Source organism: Leptidea sinapis, chromosome 6 (genome assembly GCF_905404315.1).
Source record: "Leptidea sinapis chromosome 6, ilLepSina1.1, whole genome shotgun sequence".
Taxonomy (NCBI): domain Eukaryota; kingdom Metazoa; phylum Arthropoda; class Insecta; order Lepidoptera; family Pieridae; genus Leptidea; species Leptidea sinapis.
Window position 1 is genome coordinate 16126643 of NC_066270.1, and position 21752 is coordinate 16148394.

At 34.6% G+C, this 21752-nt stretch overlaps 2 protein-coding genes across 3 annotated transcripts in view; both read left to right on the forward strand.

The window, feature by feature from the left end:
- Positions 1 to 2037, forward strand: part of LOC126964822 (nuclear factor NF-kappa-B p110 subunit-like) — a 52619-nt gene extending 50582 nt beyond the window's left edge. The window contains exon 22 of the mRNA XM_050808117.1: positions 105 to 2037. The gene's annotated coding sequence lies outside the window, so the exon portion shown is untranslated. The remainder of the gene's footprint in view (positions 1 to 104) is intronic.
- Positions 2038 to 11554: 9517 nt separating this feature from the next.
- Positions 11555 to 21752, forward strand: part of LOC126964829 (probable cytochrome P450 304a1) — a 30860-nt gene continuing 20662 nt past the window's right edge. The window contains exons 1-2 of one of the 2 annotated variants that reach the window (XM_050808134.1): positions 11555 to 11732; positions 16091 to 16339. In XM_050808134.1, coding sequence (XP_050664091.1) covers positions 11639 to 11732; positions 16091 to 16339 — 343 coding nt within the window. In that variant the 5' untranslated portion in view covers positions 11555 to 11638. Of the gene's footprint in view, positions 11733 to 16090; positions 16340 to 20192; positions 20436 to 21752 lie in introns of those variants that run through there. The other variant, XM_050808136.1, reaches the window with a different exon arrangement.

The window sequence follows — 21752 nt, forward strand, 5'->3', positions numbered from 1 at the left end:
TGACATAGCCCAAGACATGACATTTTACAACAACACCGCAGTAATCACAGGGCCGTTGCGGCCTTTTAGAAAGGTTGATTAATTTTAGTTTTTTCTTATTACAGGATAAAATTATGGAGTTAATTCTGAAAGCCTCATAATTTTTTGGAGTACATTGGCGAGACAGAAGCGGCCGACGTCTTTAAATATATGATTAACTTATATGACGTGCCATTCTTACAGATAAGTTATTATAATATTTACAGAAAATTATACAAATTAAATTTGTAACCAAAATTTATGAACGATGCGGGACTCGAACCTGGGATTATTTATACCAATTTAATTTGTATAAATAATCCCAGAAGTGATCACTTTTAATAATAACAAATTATTGCAAGTTTTATAATGTACTTGTATTTTAGTGAAAGTAGAGCTTAATAATTTCATAACACGTACGTGAGGCTAAATCTTTTTTTATTATAGTTTATTATAATTGTAATTGTAAAACGTGAACTGAGTTTGTATTCCATTTTTATAAGTTTGTATGTTTTATAGGTTCGGATAAGAGCACCTGTTATTTATAACTCAACAAATCCTGCAAATAAATATGATTTGATTTGAATTGAATATTCGTTCCTGCAAGTTAACTCACCAATCAACAATGTCCGGCGTGACATCTGTATGTCACCTGTCTAGATAGAGCCTCTTGCTGTTAGCCAACGCATGATAACAGGCCAGGCTTACTACTTTAGTGTACATGACAGCTACGTGTTACACTCGCGATACATCAGTCACTTTGTTTTAGTGTGGGTGCGTGGCTGAAAATAAAAGTTAACAGTTCACCGCTATTCTTTTCGACATATTCATAGCTATTACAGTCTATTTAGACGTATAATTAATTATCTAAGGTCAAATGTCTACCGATTTATATCTTATTTACAAAACTTTGGGCTCCAGAGCTGGGTCAAAGGTGTTACGTATACATCGTTTTAACCCAGATTAGACTCTCCAATACCGATTATAATATTATGATGTCAGACAATACGCACGAGATATAATATTGATGTTACGGTAAGTGCTGAAAATAAGTAATAACCAATAATTCCCAAAGTTCTAGACGATGTCAACAATGATGAAAAAATAGCTTTATAGTATAGTAGTAAGTATAGTATTCATAGTTAAAATGAAATATCAAAAATAACCGATGGGTTAAATAACTTTAATAATATGTGTTCAGCAATAGAGGGGTTGGTATCTAATAAGAAGGGGAGGTATTTTAACACAACGAAGTTAGAACCAGAGCCCATGCCAACCCAATACTGCTGTAGATTGGAATTGTTTTGTGAAGTGAATAAAATTAATAAGTCACTAACAAATTTATTATTACCGAATTTTATTTATTTCAAGAAAATGTGTGTAAAAAGCAAGTACGCATTATTTATATATAGCCATGTTAATAGTTATTTATGCAACTGTTGTGTAATAAGGGGTACTAAAACACGAATGTGGATAATAGTATCACATGAGTGTTTTAATACCTAATTATCAACAGTTGCATACAAGACTTTATCCACCCAGAATATGAATCCTCCAAAAGATTCTGGAACAGTTAGCTTACTGCTAACACCAAAACACCAGTCCTAGTAGTAACCTAATACCATTCATTACTGATTATATACAAATAAACTAAGTATTAATGAAACAATTATTTATTTTAGTAGCTATTTACATTTTGTATAGTGCAATAATTAAAATTCACTCGAATATAATGTTCTTTTGCAGCGTTTAAAATGAATCGCTCAAAAATATCGAAGAAAAATGGCGGGGATTCGAATAACCTACTTTTTTTACGGCGCGCGACGTTCTGGGAGTGTGGAGCGCGCGAAAATGTTCTTTTTTTGAAATTCATACAGATACCACACATCGAGCAATAAGAATGTGGCTGTCTGTTGAGACTCTTTGCGCATGAAGGGATAAAAAAAAACATAGGAGTGTTGTTATGAAATTCAGTACAACATTACAACACTCTTTTGAGTGATGTAATGGTTATTAGAACATTGGGTGTTTTAATGTTGGCAGCTAACTGTTTCAGAATCTTTAATAGAGGATTTAAAGCATGGGTGTAGATAAACATATATAAAATCTAAATATCATAGAATCTTTGTAATGTCAATGTCTGTTTTAACACACAGGAGACATTAAAGTTTTAAGTAAGTGAGATGTAATAAATACAAGCTATGAAATATCTTAGTACTAAGTACAAATAAGGTAGATGAGTGGCGGCAAGATATAAGATCTAAGTCGTATTCCATTTTCTCTTCCAACATCTGATTTGGATTCTCAGGTGTGAAGGCAGCTTTATTATACGATCTCATAAAAAGTATAGAAATTCAGAGATAGAAAAGAATCTATATATATCTATCTTATCTATTAAGGCGCGGGATGAATCTTTCATTCACGTACACACCCTTATATTTTTATTCTATTCTAAAAGGATGTATCAATAAACATCACGAAAATACGAAACAGTTAATAACTTGAGTTATTAAGAATAATAATTCACGCAAATTATCCTATTTTGTATCGCATGCACGCTTTTTTTCAGTCCCGCAAATCCCGCGATGCGATGCCAAGTATCGTTGTTTGGTAACTTTGGCATTATCATTTATATTGGAGTGTATCGCAGATTTTATGAGTGCTGCTCACCGTGTTTGAGAGCGCCCACGAGATCTTTTGCACTCAACCTCGCCCTGTGCTTCCCCGGAGCATAAAAAGAATGGGATAGTCCCAGGCCCGAGGGTGTCGTAAGAGAAGACTTACAGTAGGTATGTCGTGTTTCGATCTGAAGGGCGCCGTAGCTAGTGATATTACTGAGCAAATGAGACTTAACATCTTATGACTCAAGGTGACGAACGCAAGTATGGTACCGTTCAGAATTTTTTGTTTTTCCAATAACCCTGAGCGGCACCGCATTGTAATAGGCAGGGCGTATCAATAACCATCAGCTGAACAGCTAATTTGTTGCGTCCTTTATTGTCATAAAAAAAACTTATTACTACTCTGATTATTTTGGCGCCGTACAAGAACACGGTAGGTAGAGACAGGTGCGAGTCACTCACGAGCGGGTTGGAACTGTCAAGTGTCTGCTAATGAGGAGAGGAGTAAAATTCAGTTTTAATACTATGACGTAAGTAAAAGTATGATTTCATGAACATTAAGGGTTTCTGGCAAGGGGTTGCCACGATGGTAAGTGTCTAGCAATGAATAACGTGATTTTTGATAATATTCTGGAGGTAATACCGAAAAATCGCACATTATTATTTGATGTAGGTATTTAAATCGGTATTTACTGTAACCCAAAATCCATAATGGTCCATCGTTCTTACCTGTGGTGGGAGCATGCGTTGACAAACTTTCAGCTTTTATAAAATAACGTAGGTCTGGGGTCCACGGGCTCTTGCTCTATTAGCACAATGATGAAAAACGTCAAATTAGTTTCACAATTTTGTGAATTTAAAGGGGCACTTACCTTATATACTTACATCCTTTAAGTTTGAATATGCTGTTTTTTGGACATTGCGTGGCGTTGTATTCAAAGCGCGGTCGAAACACAACATAGTCTTGCTTCAGACAATTTTTGAGTGTGTTTGTCTAGTTGTTAGTTTTACGTCAAAGTCAATAATAAAAAAACAGTAGTTATATATTTATGAAAAATATTTAATATTCAATTACATTTTTGGAAGGTTAACAAAATAATGTTACAATAAACTTAATTTGTAATAAAATCATTGCTAGAATATTGATATTTACAGTTAAAATACTCGAATACAAATTTTCTAACATTCTAAAAATATCTGACTTCTCCCTAAACAGATTAATATTAACTATGCGGAATCCCCTACAGTTCTACAGCGATTATACTTTTTTTACGTTTGTACATACTGGCAAGTAGTGTGTAATCATAGAATAAGGATTGGTCTCCGTTGCGCTCCAACTAGATACCACACTACCTAAGCACAATAGCTTTTTTATTACGGCAACTATAAGATGCTTGTGTGCGTGTTATAGTTGCATACACCCAATGACATCTTTCAAATAATGTAACATACGCTTCGTGTTATTTTACATTGAAATTAATAAAATACAAAATTCTTATTGATGTTATGTGATCCCAGTGTCTTTCTTATTTTTGGTAGTATTATTTTTACAAAGTTTTACTACGAGAATCGGCATTTTAGTTTCAATTATTGGCTAAGTTTAACAGAACATGTGGCAAGTCAACGTCACACACGTTCGAGACTTGTTCGAGTAAACCCATTTGGGCGTAGTATTATTGGCCGGACTTTGCGACTACGCCAGCAGTATCTAGTTACAGCGCAGCGGAGACCTTAAATACTTACATCCTTTAAGTTTGAATATGCTGTTATTTGGACTCATTCACGTACAAGCCCTTAAAAGGAATACCGCCCACAAGTGTGGAAGCAGAAAGGGCATTTTCTGGCCAGGCAATAGAGTAAAATACGCAGCAGTTTGGCAGACGACAGTTTGGAAATGTTAAATGCGTTTTTTTAGTTGATTTGGTAATTTTGCGTTGTGTATTTTTTGAAAACGATTTGTTTTGTTTTGGTGTTTTAATAAGAATTTGTTTATTGTTTTTTTTGGTGAAAAAAAAGGATAATTTGATTGATCTCATTTGAATAGTAGTATGTATATATAACTGTGGAGTTGATAAATTCATTGTTTTAAAATGTGCATATTTTCAATATGCGGGATCCCGCAAATACCGAGATCCCGCGGTATTGAAAATTCGTAGTCCCGCAAATGCTGAGATTGAATACAGGCCGCGGGATTGGGAGCCCTAATCACCATAGTAATGTTCATTTACTGCAATTATTATGTACTTGACAACAAAGTGGAGACAAGCAGGAAATGTTGGATGGTAAAATAATAATAATCATTGTTTTATATATTCTACACTAATACTAATACTGCAATAAAAACGTAGAATGAAATATTAATAAACCCTGTAAAGGTTCCGTATGTTATGGTAAAAATAGACCAAGAAACATACATACGGGTCAAATGATATTCTGTGGTCACCGCAGACCTTTGGTAGTAGTCTATTGTTAGTTGTAATAACACAGGACTCTCAATAGTCTTAGCTATTTTATTGATTTGTGTATATATGTATTTTATTTAGTCGCAGACCTGTTAAACTAAATAAAGATATAAAAAAAGAAATTTCAAATACTATTTAAAGATACATAATATTATCTTACATATCAGTGGGAGGCTCGTTCGCATAGAATGCCGGCTAGATTATGGGTACCACAACGGCGCCTATTTCTGCCGTGAAGCAGTAATGTGTATACATTACTGTGGTTCGGTCTGAAGGGCGCCGTAGCTAGTGAAATTACTGGGGAAATGAGACTTAACATCTTATGTCTCAAGGTGACGAGCGCAATTGTAGTGCCGCCCAGATTTTTGTGTTTTCCAAGAATCCTGAGCGGCACTGCATTGTAATGGGACAGCGTATCAATTACCATCAGCTGAACGTCCTGCTCGTCTCGTCCCTTATTTTCATATAAAAAAAACTTAGTAAAGCAGCGGTGACAACATAAATATTATCATGTGACCCGGAGTTCGGATCCAGCAAACTACAGGCCTATAGCTATTACCTCCGTGCTCTCCAAAACCATGGAGAGCATTATAAACCTTCAGCTCTTGGTCAACAAGGTCACCAGTTGATCAACGACCGACAATACGGGTTTCGCCATGGTCGGTCGGCAGGTGATCGCCTGGTATAGGTACCTAACACATAGATGGGCGGGGGCTATCAAAAGCAAGGGGGAAGGCAGTTAGCCTGAATATAGCGAAGGCCTTTGATCGTGTATAGCACAAGGCGTTTCCCTCAAAACTTCTATCTTCCATCGGTGTTCCTGAGAGTTTATGCAAGTAGCGCGGCATACAGGTCGTTGTCGACGGTTATTGCGCGAACCCGAAGTCCGTGAACGCCGGAGTCCCCAAGACTGTGTGTTATCTCCAACATTGTTTCTTCTGCATATCAATGATATGGTGGACACCTCAAATATACATTGCTATGCAGACGACAGACTCTCTCGGGGAATCGTCGACCAGTGCCGGAAGAAACTTTATCCAGTACTCTCTTGGCAAAATGTAAAAAAAACCTTGTCCAATTTAACCTCCAGAAGATTCAAGTTTGTGCGTTTACGAGTACAAAAACCCCATTTGTCGTATCACCGCTCTTCGATAACACCTTCCTTAAAGCTTCGCCTAGTATCGGAATACTGGGTCCGAAATCTTGAGCGATTGCCAATTCCGCGGTTATCTGGAGGGCAAATCCAGGCTTCAAAGAAGCTGGGTGTCATTAATAGAACCCGGCAATACTTCAAGCCGGTTCTCATTCTAGCGCTCTACAAAGTCTACTGTCATATCTGGTCTGGCACACCTCAGTATCAGCTCGAACCATTTGACTCGAAGCAGCTCGAATTGTCGAGTGTTATGTGAACGGATCGATCACCTGATTTATTCTGCACGACCCGCCACAAATTAGGATATCATCTCCACCGTGGATGTGTGGCGGTCCTCCACAGTGCGGTTTTCAAGGTACTTCCTTCCACGTACTTTAAAGCTGTGGAATGAGCTTCCTTGTGCGGTGTTTCCGGGACAATGTGGGCGACGGTGATCACTTAACATCAGGTGACCCGTACGCTCGTTTATCCATAAAAAAACATACGGAATCTTTAGAAGGTTTTTTAACAGTCAGTCTACGTTTTGTGTCGTTTACGTTTACGCGCTATTAATGTAGAATTTATAAGATAGTAATTGTTTTTCTTTTTTTTTTCTACTTGGCATCGTATCGCGAGAGAACCGGCGGTAAAAGACACGACCAAGATATAACCACGACCTGTCTGTCAAGAGTGAACGACTACAAAGAAGAAATTTTTATTACAAAACCACCGGAGAGAATAAAATAAAATTAAATGGCTTAATATTCTATTATTTTATATATGTTATAATATACAGGGCGTCCCAAAGTTATGGGACATGAAGGAAAATTTACTATTTATTTATTTATTTAAGACAACAAAAGGTCCATATATAAATGTTAGTGAAATAGTCTTAACCTATGTTAGGAAATACAATAATAAATTACATATATGTTAGTAACAAGCTTATTCTATATTAGTTGATATAATTAATAAACTTACAAACTTACCCAGACATCCAGTGCGCTTTGAATGCGCTGTCCTGTCTGTCGGCTATCACCTTCAAAATAATATTGGGACTCCTCTCCAACCTATTTTTGACGGAGGCGATTCTTTTCCGTATGATTGCGGAAAAACCATCGACACGGTTCTCCACAAACATACCGGACGCGCTACAAAAATTACCTTAAAATATCGTAGATAGAGTATTTTACTGAAAGAAGACTTTATATTATTTTTAAATGTTAGTGATTCTGCATTCGAAGATTTTCTAAAAATTACTTGCCTCGTCTATCTATTTTTATGATACCAATCGAAAGGATGGCCAAAAACTAATAACTCTTCTTAAGTAACATAGTATTTTAAAATAAAGGAACAACGTAAAATGTTTGAGTCAAATTTCAAGAAAGTTATTTATTGCTGAGGACGACGTTCGGAAAGTAGCGATATTATCATTCCATACATTTCCATGCATATTGATTGTTCGTAAATAAGTAGGTACCCACTCCATAAAATAGTTTATAGCATAGTTATCCTTATTTATAAGTGGACGTGTAGATAAAATGATAAAACTTAGTGTTTCAATACGTACTCTGTAATCTAGACAGAAGGCAAATTTAAAACAAAAATTATATTGTTGTTAAATTTGAAAATATTCGAATCCCAGACGAGGCAAGCAATTTTTAGAAAATCTTTGAATGTAGAATTACTAACATTTAAACATAACAGTCTTCTTTCAGTAAAATACCCTATCTACTATATTTAAGGTACTTTCCAGTCATGTCCCATAAGCTTAGGACGGCCCTGTATACTATATGATATTATGTAGTAAGTAAGTTCTATTATTAGTAACATATTGCTCTCCTTGTAGCGTTATCATACTGACCCTTACAGCCAGGTTATCACTTGAATGTTCATTTAAAGTGTCCACTTAGCGGATATTATGTTGATTGATATCTCTATACAAAATTTTCTTATCACTAGAAGGAGGAATTTTCACCCAATTATTCGAAATTTACCGAAATGACATTGTCTCATTTGAGGAAAACCACCATGTAATTGATTTTTTAATTATTTCCAGGAATAAATACAGGTTTTCTTGGATAAAAATTACAAAGCATTTTATTTTCCCCTTTTTGGCAAACCACTACAATAAATACCACCCTCGGGTCACTGAAAATTGAACATAGTTCTCAGTCAATGAACCGTTTGTGGGACATTTATTAACTGAAAAATGATATTTTTAAACTTGTAGAACTTACAACTGGCCTATCTTAGACTCTGTAGAACACAAATATATCGATCAAACAAGAGGGATAGTGTTAAATTATTATACGATTATATTATTGTTATCCAGAGTAGAGAGAATGTATAATTTGTGAAGGAGTTCCCACAATAGACTTACAATATAATAGCGCATAGAGAAACAATGCGTGTGAGACAGAAGTACAGCTTTATTATAATAGATCGGAGTAGGGAAGCTATTGTTACCGTAACCTATTTCGATTACACTACACAAGTTTGTACCCAATAATAAGTTTGAGTGCCTTATAGGTTACAATAAAAGCACCTTATAATTATAAAGGCATAAAAGTAACTATATTATATAGTACGTTCACAATATATAATAGCTTACAATAGCAACAATTATTTGCGGACACAAAATATATAGAAACACTATGAGACATAATTTGCGTGTAAAATAAGGCAGATAAGACAATAAGTATAGCTGAATATAACACAATGAATAATTAGGGTTAACTTGTATGATTTTTGAACTTAGTATTAAACTGATTTTCGATTGGTATCTATACTAAAATCGCTCTATACATACTGTATTCGTTGCAAAACTAGTACGCATACAGTATAACAAAGGAAGAAATTTTCTTAGGAATATCAATTTACATTGAGATTCTAAAAATAAAATAAATAATAATATGTATAATACAGATAGACTTTAAAATTGTAAACATTACGTTCATATTAGTGTTATAAGCATTCCTTACTCGTCAAAACAACGAATACAGGCAATAATTATACACATCTATATATGTTCGTTAGTCTCGCTTAAACTCGAGAACGGCTGGACCGATTTCGCTAATTTTTGTCTTGAATTATTTGTGGAAGTCCAGAGAAGGTTTAAAAGGTATAATAATAAATAGGAAAATACTCGGAATTAAATAAAAACAAATAATTTGTCGTTCAGAAAACAAATTGAAAGAATAGTTTCAAATGAATAACTAATTAGAATTTTTACATTTCTTTCTAACTTTCTCAGAAAGTTTTTTACCTTATAAACTTAAAATTAATTTTAGCTAAATATAGTTGGTAGATTAACTACATTTGTTAACTATCTATCAGATTACTTTTATGTTGATTGATAAATTAATGCTTAAATTTAAAAAAAAAATAATTTTAAAATTAAAGTTATGTCACAAATTAAATTGATACGATAAAAATACTTACGTATTTTTATACAATCTAATTAATTAACGTAATTCTAGTTACGATTATTGTTACTTTTGGATTCAGTGTCCTTCCGCCGCGACCCGCTATCGCCTCTCGCCTCCTCACGACTCAAGCACATCAGCTCACCTATATACCCAGTATATACTCAATTATGTATGTAGTAACAAACCTATCTAGGATGACACCGACTTTTTTATGATTTTTATACTTTTTAGTGCACATTATAACTATTTTTTTGGAATAGTGTTTTTGAAGTCGGTTGGTTTTTGTGGATTTTTTTTTTATTTTATGATTTTTAGTGAATTTGAAGTACACTTACTAACAATTTGTCTTAATATGTGTAGATATATTAAATTTTTCAATGCAGCAATGAACGTAAGTGCTTTGCAATTTGATTACAGACACTTAGAAATTCTGCCACAGATCGCACCCTTACGTCGTTAAGGAGTCCCATAGATCATCATATTTGACTACGACAATTACTTGACCATAACTATGTTATGGTAGATCATTAAATATCCGGATAGCATAAAAAAGATTCGGCCGAGTATCGTTAATTTGCTCCTAAGAATTGAAGAGTTCTGTTACTTTGTCATGGATTCCGTAATCAGAACCTAACCAAACTCTCACCAATCTATCTTTGAAGTATATCCTTTCCAATAAAAAAAAGAATCATCTGAAATCGGTTGGCGCGATATTGAGTTATTTGTAAATTTATCATCCACATTGCTATACGTATGTATAGCAAATTTAAGACTTATGGTTTTCTCATGGATGCCATTGTCAGATCTGGACCAGATTACAATGGGACCACACGGGAAGCACCAGCTTTCAAATAAGAGAATTCAAGAAAGAACTATCACAATCGGTTCACACGGTCGAAAGGTTTGAGGTAACAAACATAAAAAAAAGAACATACCGACGAATTGAGAACCTCCTCCTTTTTTGAAGTCGGTTAAAAATAAAAACTGCCAGTTATTTGAGTCTTAGAGACTCCAAGATTTTTTGGTTTATTTTTACAGTATTTAAAGGTCCGCTAGCGACCGCACGATGTCAGTCGTTCCACCGTACTAAAACCAAATATGGACACACGTTTATTTGTGGCTCTAATGTACTTCCCGTTTATAATGCCGCTGCGTTTAACATACTATGATTAATCGTAGGGTTTTAGTATTTTTAAATAAGAGTTTGCAAACGGTCAAATTCTCACGTGACGGATTGTGCGAGTGGCGAGGCTACCCCCCATGGACAGCCGCTTCACTAGGGGTCAAGAGATGCGTTGCCTTTAAGTTGGGTGTATGTTGTAACCTTAAAGGTCCATGTATCGGTTTGAGAAAACCGCAGCAAATTCGCTGTTGTAGAATGCCAGACGTGACGTCCGGTGGTGAAATGCTGATGTTGACCTGAACTACTCCTCGGGAAATAGTAGTATAGTTTATTAGATAGTTGCAGGCGGTGGGTTGTAGCGAGTGCTGTCTCGCCCTATTATACACCCAAGTTTGTTATAGGCTAATTTGGCATTCTCTTCCAAGTGACCACGGAACTGAACATCGCTAGATATAATATCGACTACGGTCTACTCTCTCCGCGGGAACCAGAGGCGTTGGAGAGGGGATGGGTCATAAGGTTATTGTGATTTATCTTCATGCAGAGTATCTTACCTTATTGTTGTCGCACTATTTCAAGGTTCTTATCTATGGTTATAGATAAGAACTTCAATTGAATCACTCATAGCAAAATATTGCATTGGCGTTGCAATCGCGTTCACAAAATAAATTAATAGACAGTTTGATATAAATTGTGATAATAACAACTTTATGCATTTAGGAATAAAATAACTTTTACTCTGCAACTTGGATGTTCTTGTTAAGATAAAATATATTAATATATAATAATATATAGTTACGTCTTTAAGTTGAGTGGTAATCAGTATATTTGAGTGTTTGTAGGGCGACACAATGATAGGACTTATTGTGTTCATATTATTGTTTGGATTTATATTCAATTATTTTTACAAAGCAGCGTATATACGACCGGATAATTTTCCGCCAGGTAAGTTGTTTCATTATGTTGATATAATATTAGCTGACTTATTGGCAAACTAGCTTCTTTACGCGATTTTGTTCGATTTTTGCTTTGTCCATATACGAAGAACGGTGGCGAACGACACCCAGAAAAACGCTCTCTCTTCTGTTTCAATCGCTTTTATTGAATTCTATAAAATCATTCGTTTCATGTAGGTAATTACCGACCTAAAATTCATATCACAATCCTTCGGGAAGACTTAAGCCATACTGGATAAAAGACATAAAAGGCATTTATTTTCTCAAAATTGATTCCTTTAGAATTCTTTTTGATGTCATTTGTAATACTACTACCGTTTTGGAAAAAAATTGGCGCTCTGAAAGAGATGAAGCGGCGCAAGTAACTCTCCCAGCATTATTTTTTGCGGTAAAATATACAATATTGTACTGTCATTGTTAATTATATAAAATAATCATAATCTAGTCCCAGGCTGTCCAATCACTTAGATATTCAGCTGTGGAGTAGTAGGATTTACAACAGACTAATTTTTTAGTTAAACATTTAAATTTATGGATAGATAATGCCTGAACAGTGGCTGGTACTTTATAATGAAATAATATACATTTAACCTTAAAGTTATTATGTATCTTATGAAGCCTACTAGAACTAGTTACAAGCAATCCCTTATATCTAGTGTTATAATAATGAAAGTTACTATGTAGAGCAAAATGGTGACGATTTTTGTGAACGTATAGTAAATGTTCATAAATGTGACTGTGAAATGTGAAATTGACAATGTTGGTCGTAATATTTGTTTATTTAATTATACATTTTAGATAGAATGTAGGTGTAGATGCCATATATCCATATCTGTAGCCATGACAACGGTTGCTATTACTATAGAAATATTCGTTCCGTTATGAACTGCCAGTATACTGCCGCAGTACCCTAGGGAAATATATGACGTCATAAATCGCCGCCATATTTTACTGTGAGCGTTTTCGAGGCAAGGTACTCGCAGTACATTGATCACGTGATCAGTCAAAACCACTCGAGGACACCTAACGTTTTATAAACAATACCTACAGTATAATACGAAAATTATAAAGTTCTGTAAATAGTTAGGATTAATAAATAAAACAACGGAAGAATTCCAAAAATTAACCTTATTAGACTGTCTTAAAAATGTTCAATACGAGCTGAAAGTTACGCAGGAATTTTTCATCGTGCAAAGATCGTGAAAAACTACTTACTTTTATTATATTAAAAATTCAATTTACAATTAATATTAATTAAAATATTTTTAATTTGCCAGTGCCTACTCCAACAGCAGTTTTTTTAATGAAGTAGACAACGTTAATAATCGCGTCAAAAGATGCGGAATAGTAACCAGTATAACTGGCTTTAAAAGAACGGCTTCACAGTATACTAAATTGACGTCACACTGTACAGTGGTCGTAGTGCATATCGGAATATACCCAATAATTACTAGATGACTAGTTAAGACATAAAAGCTTAACGAACTCCTGATAGCATTTACAAGGAGTGGACAGTTAGAATACTTAAAGAGATAACGTACTTTGTTTAGTTTATTTAGATTACCAGTATAACTGGCTGTAAAGGAACGGCTTCACAGTATACTAAATTGACGTCACACTGTACAGTGGTCGTAGTGCATATCGGAACATACCAAATAATCACTAGATGACTAGTTAAGACATAAAAGCTTAACGAACTCCTGATAGCATTTACAAGGAGTGGACAGAATACTTAAAGAGATAACGTACTTTGTTTAGTTACATTATTATATACTTTATTCAATGACGTTCTATACACATAGTCAATGCACGTCATATAAAATCAAAGCCGAAATATGGCACATGATAAATGACACCATAATAAGCTTCGACTGCTATGTCTATACATTGATGCGTTTACTCCAGTTGTGGTCAATAGGCAAATAGCAATGTAAACACTTTTTCAGTTTAAGCTGCGAATTTTTTCTCGTCTACGGAGAAGCTGAAAAATATCAGCTTTTACAGATTTGAAATGTAAATAAATATCAATTATCACAAGGTTACGATAATATGTCTGTGATACTGTATAAGTAGCACTGGTTTGTAGTTGTTCATGTTCTTGTATGCCGTTCATATGCACTGGTAATGACTTTCTGTGCACAAATTACAATATTGTTCAAAAGGTCCTTTAAAAAACCGACTCTATTGGCAATGACTTCCCGTACACAAATTACAATATTGCTAATCATTGTTTACTGGGCCTTTAAAAAAGTTTATTCTAATTGTGTGGCTGTCGCGTCCTTTCATCTGTCTCGTCCTGATAAGCAGGAGAGAAAGGGATGTGAATACTTGTCAATAATTGTACCATATTTAATGAAAAGATATTCGTTTTACTAAATAACTTTTGCTTTTTGCCAACCCATCTTATATAAATAAAATAAACTTACCGGTAATAAGTCACACCATCTTTTTTTTACGTCGCTAACGTATTATTTGAGCACTTTTTTAAAGCACACTTACACTTGGTGATTGACACACAATTGAGAGAAGTTTGCTTACATTGTCTTAAGCACACTTTTGCCGTTCGGCTATCAGACTATGAAAACATCCCAATTCATTAAAACCAACAATACAATAAAATGTATTTTTTTTGAGGGATGGCGTTAAGCATACTGTATACTGTAATAGTAGCACATTTTACTAACTTTTTATATCAGAACTTAAATTTTAATTTAGAAACTAACAGATTTGGTTTTAATTTTGCCTTTTTGTGGGATAGTATTCCGCTGTTTTTTTGTTGTTTTTCGGTAATGTTCACTTTGTTCGACTCTTTCTACTTTTCCTATATTCAAAATGTGTACGTGCTAGTGCCATTCTTATTAAACGTTATGTTTAACTTAGATTCCTGCAAGACAGGAGTCGTGAATATTATGGATAAAAGCTTTTCAATTAGAAACTTAAAAATGATTACTAATGATTCCTTAGGACATCTAAATGTGATTATTTCTTTTGATTTCTAAAAGCGCTGTACCAATTAATATCATGAGTATTTATTTGGCTCGATGACAAAACGATTTTGTTTAATGACATACTTAATTCAAAGAAACTCCTTGATATCCATTTCGACAAAAACTAAATTTTCTTACGATTTTTCTGATAAAGTGTGTCAATTAAACCTTTTAAATATCAAATTATTTTCAGTGTTGTAACAATATGTTTTTTCTACATTTTTCTTTTTAACCATATTAATTTTGTTTGTAAGTTTTGTCTGAATTCGTTTTGTGTTTTAATTAATATTCTGTATACGCCTTTTTTAAAGGTATACTAATATGTATAATTCTGATCTAGCTAATATGTATATTTCAAAAATCAATTTCTTTTATTATGACTGATCCACTCATTCATAACGCATACCTCGTCCACATATCTGAAAATCATTGACAATATGTCAAGCGCGTGAACCAGTTACTCTTGGTTATCGTAATGTGTCATACCGAGAACAAATCACGTAAATCACGCTGTGCGCATGACAAATACTTCAATACCAATAACACATTTTTTATTATGCAGTGATAGTATATTGTATTGTTACTTAATTGTGTGAATTTTTAACGCCACTGAACTGTATAAATACAACTGGACAGGTTGTTCCATGAGTTTGACAGCTAATTTTTTGTGCACTAATTGTAACACAGAGCACTAATGTTAACGTATAATACAAATGGCTGCGAAGGAACATACAATTCTTTTAAGTATTTTTGCATTTTGAATTAATTTCGTTCGCTTTCCGTCTTATTTATACTTCCAGAATCAACGTTATAAAGAACACATTTTTTTTTGTAAATAGTTTCCCACCATCTATCGATGTTTGCTTAGGTTATCTTCACTAGTTTTAGTACCACAAACTGTCGCTACATCTCCAATAGGGCCAAAATGGCGAATACGAAACAGGCACAAAAGTACTTTGACAGCCGCCTATCCAGTGGTGTATAGTAGAGGTCAGTGTAAACGTTAATAATCAACCGTAGATACTATGACAAGACTGCTTCAATGTTTTATTTGCGTTCTGTGACTTTTGATTATAAGTGGGTAAACGGGATCGGACGCTCATGGACATCCGTAACACCAGGTGTCAAGAGATGCTTCGTTATTATTCGATAATTCAAGCTGCTCTTCGTTATTATTTACGCCGTGGGGCCATTTTACTCGCCATTTCTGATTATTTTTTTATGACAATGAGGGATGAGTCGAGCAGGACGTTCTGCTGATGATAACTGCCTCCCACTGGTAAATGCCCTGAGTCGACTCTTACGAAACCCTTGGGCCTGGGACATATACTAGCGAATACTAATTTAAAAAATATTTCAGGCCCACCAAGACTTCCTGTTTACGGCGGGTATTGGATTCTTCTGGCAAAAGCTTACAACAATCTAGGATTGGCATCAACACGGCTTGCCAAGGAATACAAAACTAAAATCGTTGGCTTATTTTTGGGACCTTATCCGCAAATAATTGTCAATGATCCAATCATAATTAAGGAGGTATTGATTAGGGAAGAATTCGACGGTAGGATGGACACTGTTGTCTCCCGTTTGAGATCATTTTGGAAGAAATTTGGTAAGTTTGTCTGTTGCTATAATAAATATGTTAAAAAAGTATTATTAATAACAATAATAACTTTATTTCTCGCCAACAACCAAAATTACAATAAAGCGAAAAATTAAAAATACAGGGGATACATACGTTTTGGTCGTCGATCGCTGGTGCCTGTGGTAGGTAATAAAATACCTGTATAACTGGTCACCAGGATTCCACTTACACAGTAACTAAAAAGCTTGAAATTCCAAAGGACAGAGGTAAATGTGTGTGTGTGTGTGTGAGAGAGAGAGAGAGAGAGAGAATAATAGAAATAATAGTTATTAGAAATAATATGCTTTATTGAACCATAAATTGCGGGTTTGATCATTGCGCGGGGTTGGAAACTTATAAATACACATGGATGTGGGTGTTTGTTTACTAACAGGAAAACTTAACTTTACATTTATTATTCAATTAAAATCAAACTGCAAAGAGAGAGGCGACATGAAATAGAACAAAAAAAAACAAGTAGTAACACCTAAACTAGGTTGACACCTAAAATAGATGATTGTGAATTAGATATTAATTTGCGAATACGCAATCAGCAGTAGCTTAACATGATTGTCTTAAATTGTCTGCCGTATCAAACGCTTTGGTTAAATCACAAAAGACAACAAGCGCATCCCGTCACACCTCCTAGTTCTCAAACACAATAAGCAGTTAACACAAGTAAACTAACACCTTGAGACGGCACAGCCGGCCTTGTGTTTCCTTTGGCAGACGCAGATATTTCGATCTAGCGATACGTCACATTTAACGTACCCCAGGTACAAAATTGAGCAAAAAGGTAAAGGACCGAACAGAAAAGTTCTAAAGAGGGAATAATACCGTGGCTCCAGATTTTTTAAAGCCAATCTTCTGTGTGCTCCTTTTGCCTCCATCTCGACTCTTGACGACAACGGAAAAACACCGCACACAATCCTACGGTGTCAGAGCTGTATGCCTGAAGTACAGATCAGACAGAGAACTTTTCGGCGAGCTCTGTTTTTTTCGGACGTAAGGAAGTCGAGCGGGCCGGATGGCATTTCTCCAATCGTGCGTAGAACGTGTGCCCTTGAGTTGACGCCAGTGCTGACGCGTTTATTCCGGCACTCATATTCAAAAGGCGTAATCACTAACTCATGGAAGTCAGCCCTTGTTCATACGATCCAAAAAAAGGAGACAGTTCGGATCCAGCAAACTACAGGCCTATAGCTGTTACCTCCTTGCTCTCCAAAATTAGGGAGAGCATAATAAGCCGCCAGCTCTTGGTATAGCTAGAAGGTCACCAGTTAATGAACGACCTACGGCTTTCGCCATGGTCGGTCGGCAGGCGATTTTCTGGTATACCTAACACATAGATGGCAGCGGCTATCAAAAGCAAAGGGGAAGGCCTGGCAGTTATCCTGGATATAGCGAAGGCCATTGATCGAGTATGGCACAAGGCGTTTCCCTCGGCGTTGGTGTGCGGGTTCGGTACCCGCTCGGAATATTAAAACATATTTTACATGTCTCGATGTTTTTATTGTGTTTGATTTAAATTTATAATTGATTAAATGAGTCTTTTTTTATTAAATAAATTTGACTTGAAGCTAAAATAAAAACTTGACCGGCCATCTATACATTTAACAAATATGATTCGTCCTGATCAGCCAAAAGGAAATTTTAAAAGGAAACTACAGTTTTGATTTCAAGAAAAAAGTAATGCAAACCTGTGTTCATCTAACTTTGTTATATGGCTGTCAAACATAGTTGCTTATCAAAAAAGTACAACACTTAATTAGGACAGCGCGGAATGGAAAGAAGCATGCTTAAATTAAGGAAAATTAATAAGGTACACAGCCAGAAGATAAGGAAACCAACAAAACTAACTGATGCCTTAAGTCAATCATTAAAACTAAAGTGGCAATGGGCCGGTCTTAATAGACCGATAAGGTGGACCGATGAGATTATAGAGATTGGTGGAACTAACTGGCTCGAAAAAGGGAAAAGTAGAAAGGAATGGAAAAAAAATGGAGGCCTTTACCCAACTGGAATCCATTTGAAAATTATCAAGTAAACTAACATAGTGCATGCATTATAACTTACTAACATAAAAGTTAAAATGAAATAATCATGTTTGTCGATTAACCATACTAACATAAAAATCATTAAAAAAGGCTTTATTATATATATATATATATATATATGCAACTTGAACAGTCTTAGAGACTAGACCTTAGTGAATAAAGTAAGTAAATGAAGATATAGAGACTTAAATTTAGTTATTATTTATTGAAAATAATTTAACTTGATAATAATTTCACTAGTCATATTATAATAAAACGGTAGATTGTCAATCCACTTCATTTCTTACAATTTAACGGCCAATGATATTTAAAAGTACCTATAGATAGGTTACCTACAATTATATTTAAAAGTATAGATAGGTTACGTAGACAACATTCGGTGTTTGAAAATGATACACTAACGCACACATGAATAATTTAACATTGCAATAGCACACTACATTACAATTACACGTCAAATAAGGATACCCTAAAACTTGTTTTTGTTTTTAGCTGTGTGTGTGTTTTAGCTACCTATATACGCACTTGTTTATCATTAAATTCACTGGAACATCCCTTTTTTTACATCAATTCCTAAAATATACTAACTACCTCGATCATCCCGAAACAGACAGCATCAATATTTCGCCATTTCTGTACGTTAATCTATGTCCGCACTCGAGACTCGAGTCACGTTGCGGCATTCGGCTTGACTCGGCTTGGCGGCGATCGGCGATGTCATGGCGTATATTTATTTTGTTATTGAATAAATGAAATCAAATAAAATGTTATGATTCATGATTTCTTAACTGTGGTATGTAAATCTATGATTTCTTTTTACTATCGTAATTACTGCATCTTCCCATAACACAAGACGGCATTTTAATGATGTAATATGAAATTGTAAGCAATTCTGTCAACAACAAACGCGTGCGTACCGTTTTCGTATCAATAGAGCGACTACGACCAAAGGAACCAATTGACTCCATTTAGGCGATTGATTTTCGGCGAGCTAGTGACATAATATCTACCTCTTTTAATACTATAATATCATTGTTAACGGCCTGGTCTTAGTGACATTGCCGGCGAATGCCAGAACCGAATTGGCCCTTGTTCACTACTATTACGACAATAATTTCAGATGGAAACGCTCACAATTACATACACGCTCCAATGTTTAGTTTTGTTTGTTTATGTTTTGCAAACTGCGTATGAAAAACAATTGACCAATCAGAACGCTCGACGTCTCACACTGCTAACTTCATATTTTGTAATATACCTAGGTTTTTTTATAATATCACTATAGTATACCCGTGACATTACAATGTCACTACAACTGTAAGAAATGAAGTGGATTGACAATCTACTATTTTTTATAATATCACTAGTGAAATTGTAATATCACGGCTTTGACAATACATATACCTACGACATATATTCCTAATGCAAAATATGCCAAATAAGTATATTCCTTACACCGCATGTTAGTAAAAGTAATGATTATTTCACTGTTTATTAATTTGCTCTCTTATTAAAAATATGGCCTTCGTCAGTTCAAACGACTCTGATCGTTATTACAATTTACTTTTCATAGTTTTAAGTTCTTCATTTAAGAGTTCTAATATTTCTGTACATAAGTAAAATATAAGAGTTTTCTAGAATTATTAGAAGATCTGCACATAGAGTTTGATTGCGATTTTGGGAATAATTGTTAATCCGATTACCACCAACTAGTTTGGCAACAGTATTTTATGACTACAAACAACACTATAAGAGTGAATATCGCGTGGCATGGTATAAATGTCTTTCGATATTTTTGCTCCGAACTAAACAGCGGAAGTACCAAAACTTATTTAATTAATTATGGCAATAAGATAGAACCTACATAAATTTGCCTATGATTACAGATTACTAACCGTATTTTCTATGTTTATGGAAGATGTAGTTCTCAAGCAAAGTAGCACTTTCTAAAAATAAACATCGTTTTCGACTAAAAAAAGTAACTAGCATAATATATCGTCCAATCGTGTTTTCAGTTTCAGGAAAAGGTATGAAAATACATATACTATAATTTTTCATTGATAGGATATTTAGTTTACTTGTAAAATATCAAGAAAATCTCATGTTATTTATAGGTGCTCACACTTAACACCAGGCGACCCGTATGCTTGTGTGTCCTCCATTTCCATAAAATAAAATAAAAATATTGGTGTGTAGTAAATTATTATTGTAGAATTAATAATTATATTTATTTTATTGAATGTGGGTAGTACAGATATTATTATATAACGAATGCTTAATTAAATCTTTTGTTTTCATTAAACTTATCTTTTTATGTACCTACTCTCACAGTGTTTTCAATAATCTGATATCTTGTTATTGCGAATGCAATGAACCTATCACGAAATGTTTACTTTATATTTGATAACCATATACAATTAATAAATATAAATGTTAATTAAGATTATATTATTGTGATTAATATATTAAGCATATGGCTTTTTTATTTGCCCATAAATAAGTGATATTAGGGAAATAGTCACATTTGAGTTATTTTTAATTCATACCGTGAAAGTTTACGATTTTATTTTATTTCGCGTTTCGATTTTAGTGATATCTCTCTCTCTTTAGTCTCTAGTAGTGCTATCAAACGTTTGAACGGGAGAGATTGTGGTCAACACACATTATTTTAGTATATGTATTTTATCATATTATGTCCCTATATATTACACAAACAAGCATTTAAATATTGACACGAGAGTGGGTCAGGGATTGGAAATAATACTCTGCTTATAGGAACGAGTCTTTATTTGCGTTCACTTTTTCCGAACTTGCACTTCGCCGGTCTGCCGCTGTTCCTCTTGTGGGCGGCGGTACCTTCAACGCGTCACACCGCACCGAACACTTAGTCTCTTCTATCTTCTTCTTCTTGGAACACTTTCACTTTTCACTACTTCTTCTTTTCTTCTTCTTTACACTTTCGAATCAGAACTAGAACTGCCGTAGGCCACGCTTAGTACGGCTTATATACCCCCGGATCTGTTCTATTTTCAAAATGATTCTCTCATTCCATCTTTAAGTTTAAATTGTACTAGAAAATTCTTTTAACTATTTTTATCCTGCTTACACATTTTCCATCCCTTTTTTTCTGTTCGATTTGATCCTGAACTTACTAGAAATTTCCATTAACTTTACAAAACCCAAAAAATTCCATACACTGGTAGGTGTATCGAACCCGGTTCTACAGCGTCTAAAGTAAACACTTTTACGCTAGAGCTACGAGTATTGCTGACGGAGCTGTTGAAATTATCAATGTGTTGAAGTTTGACAACTCTCGTCATGTAAATTGCTGCACGATATGACGT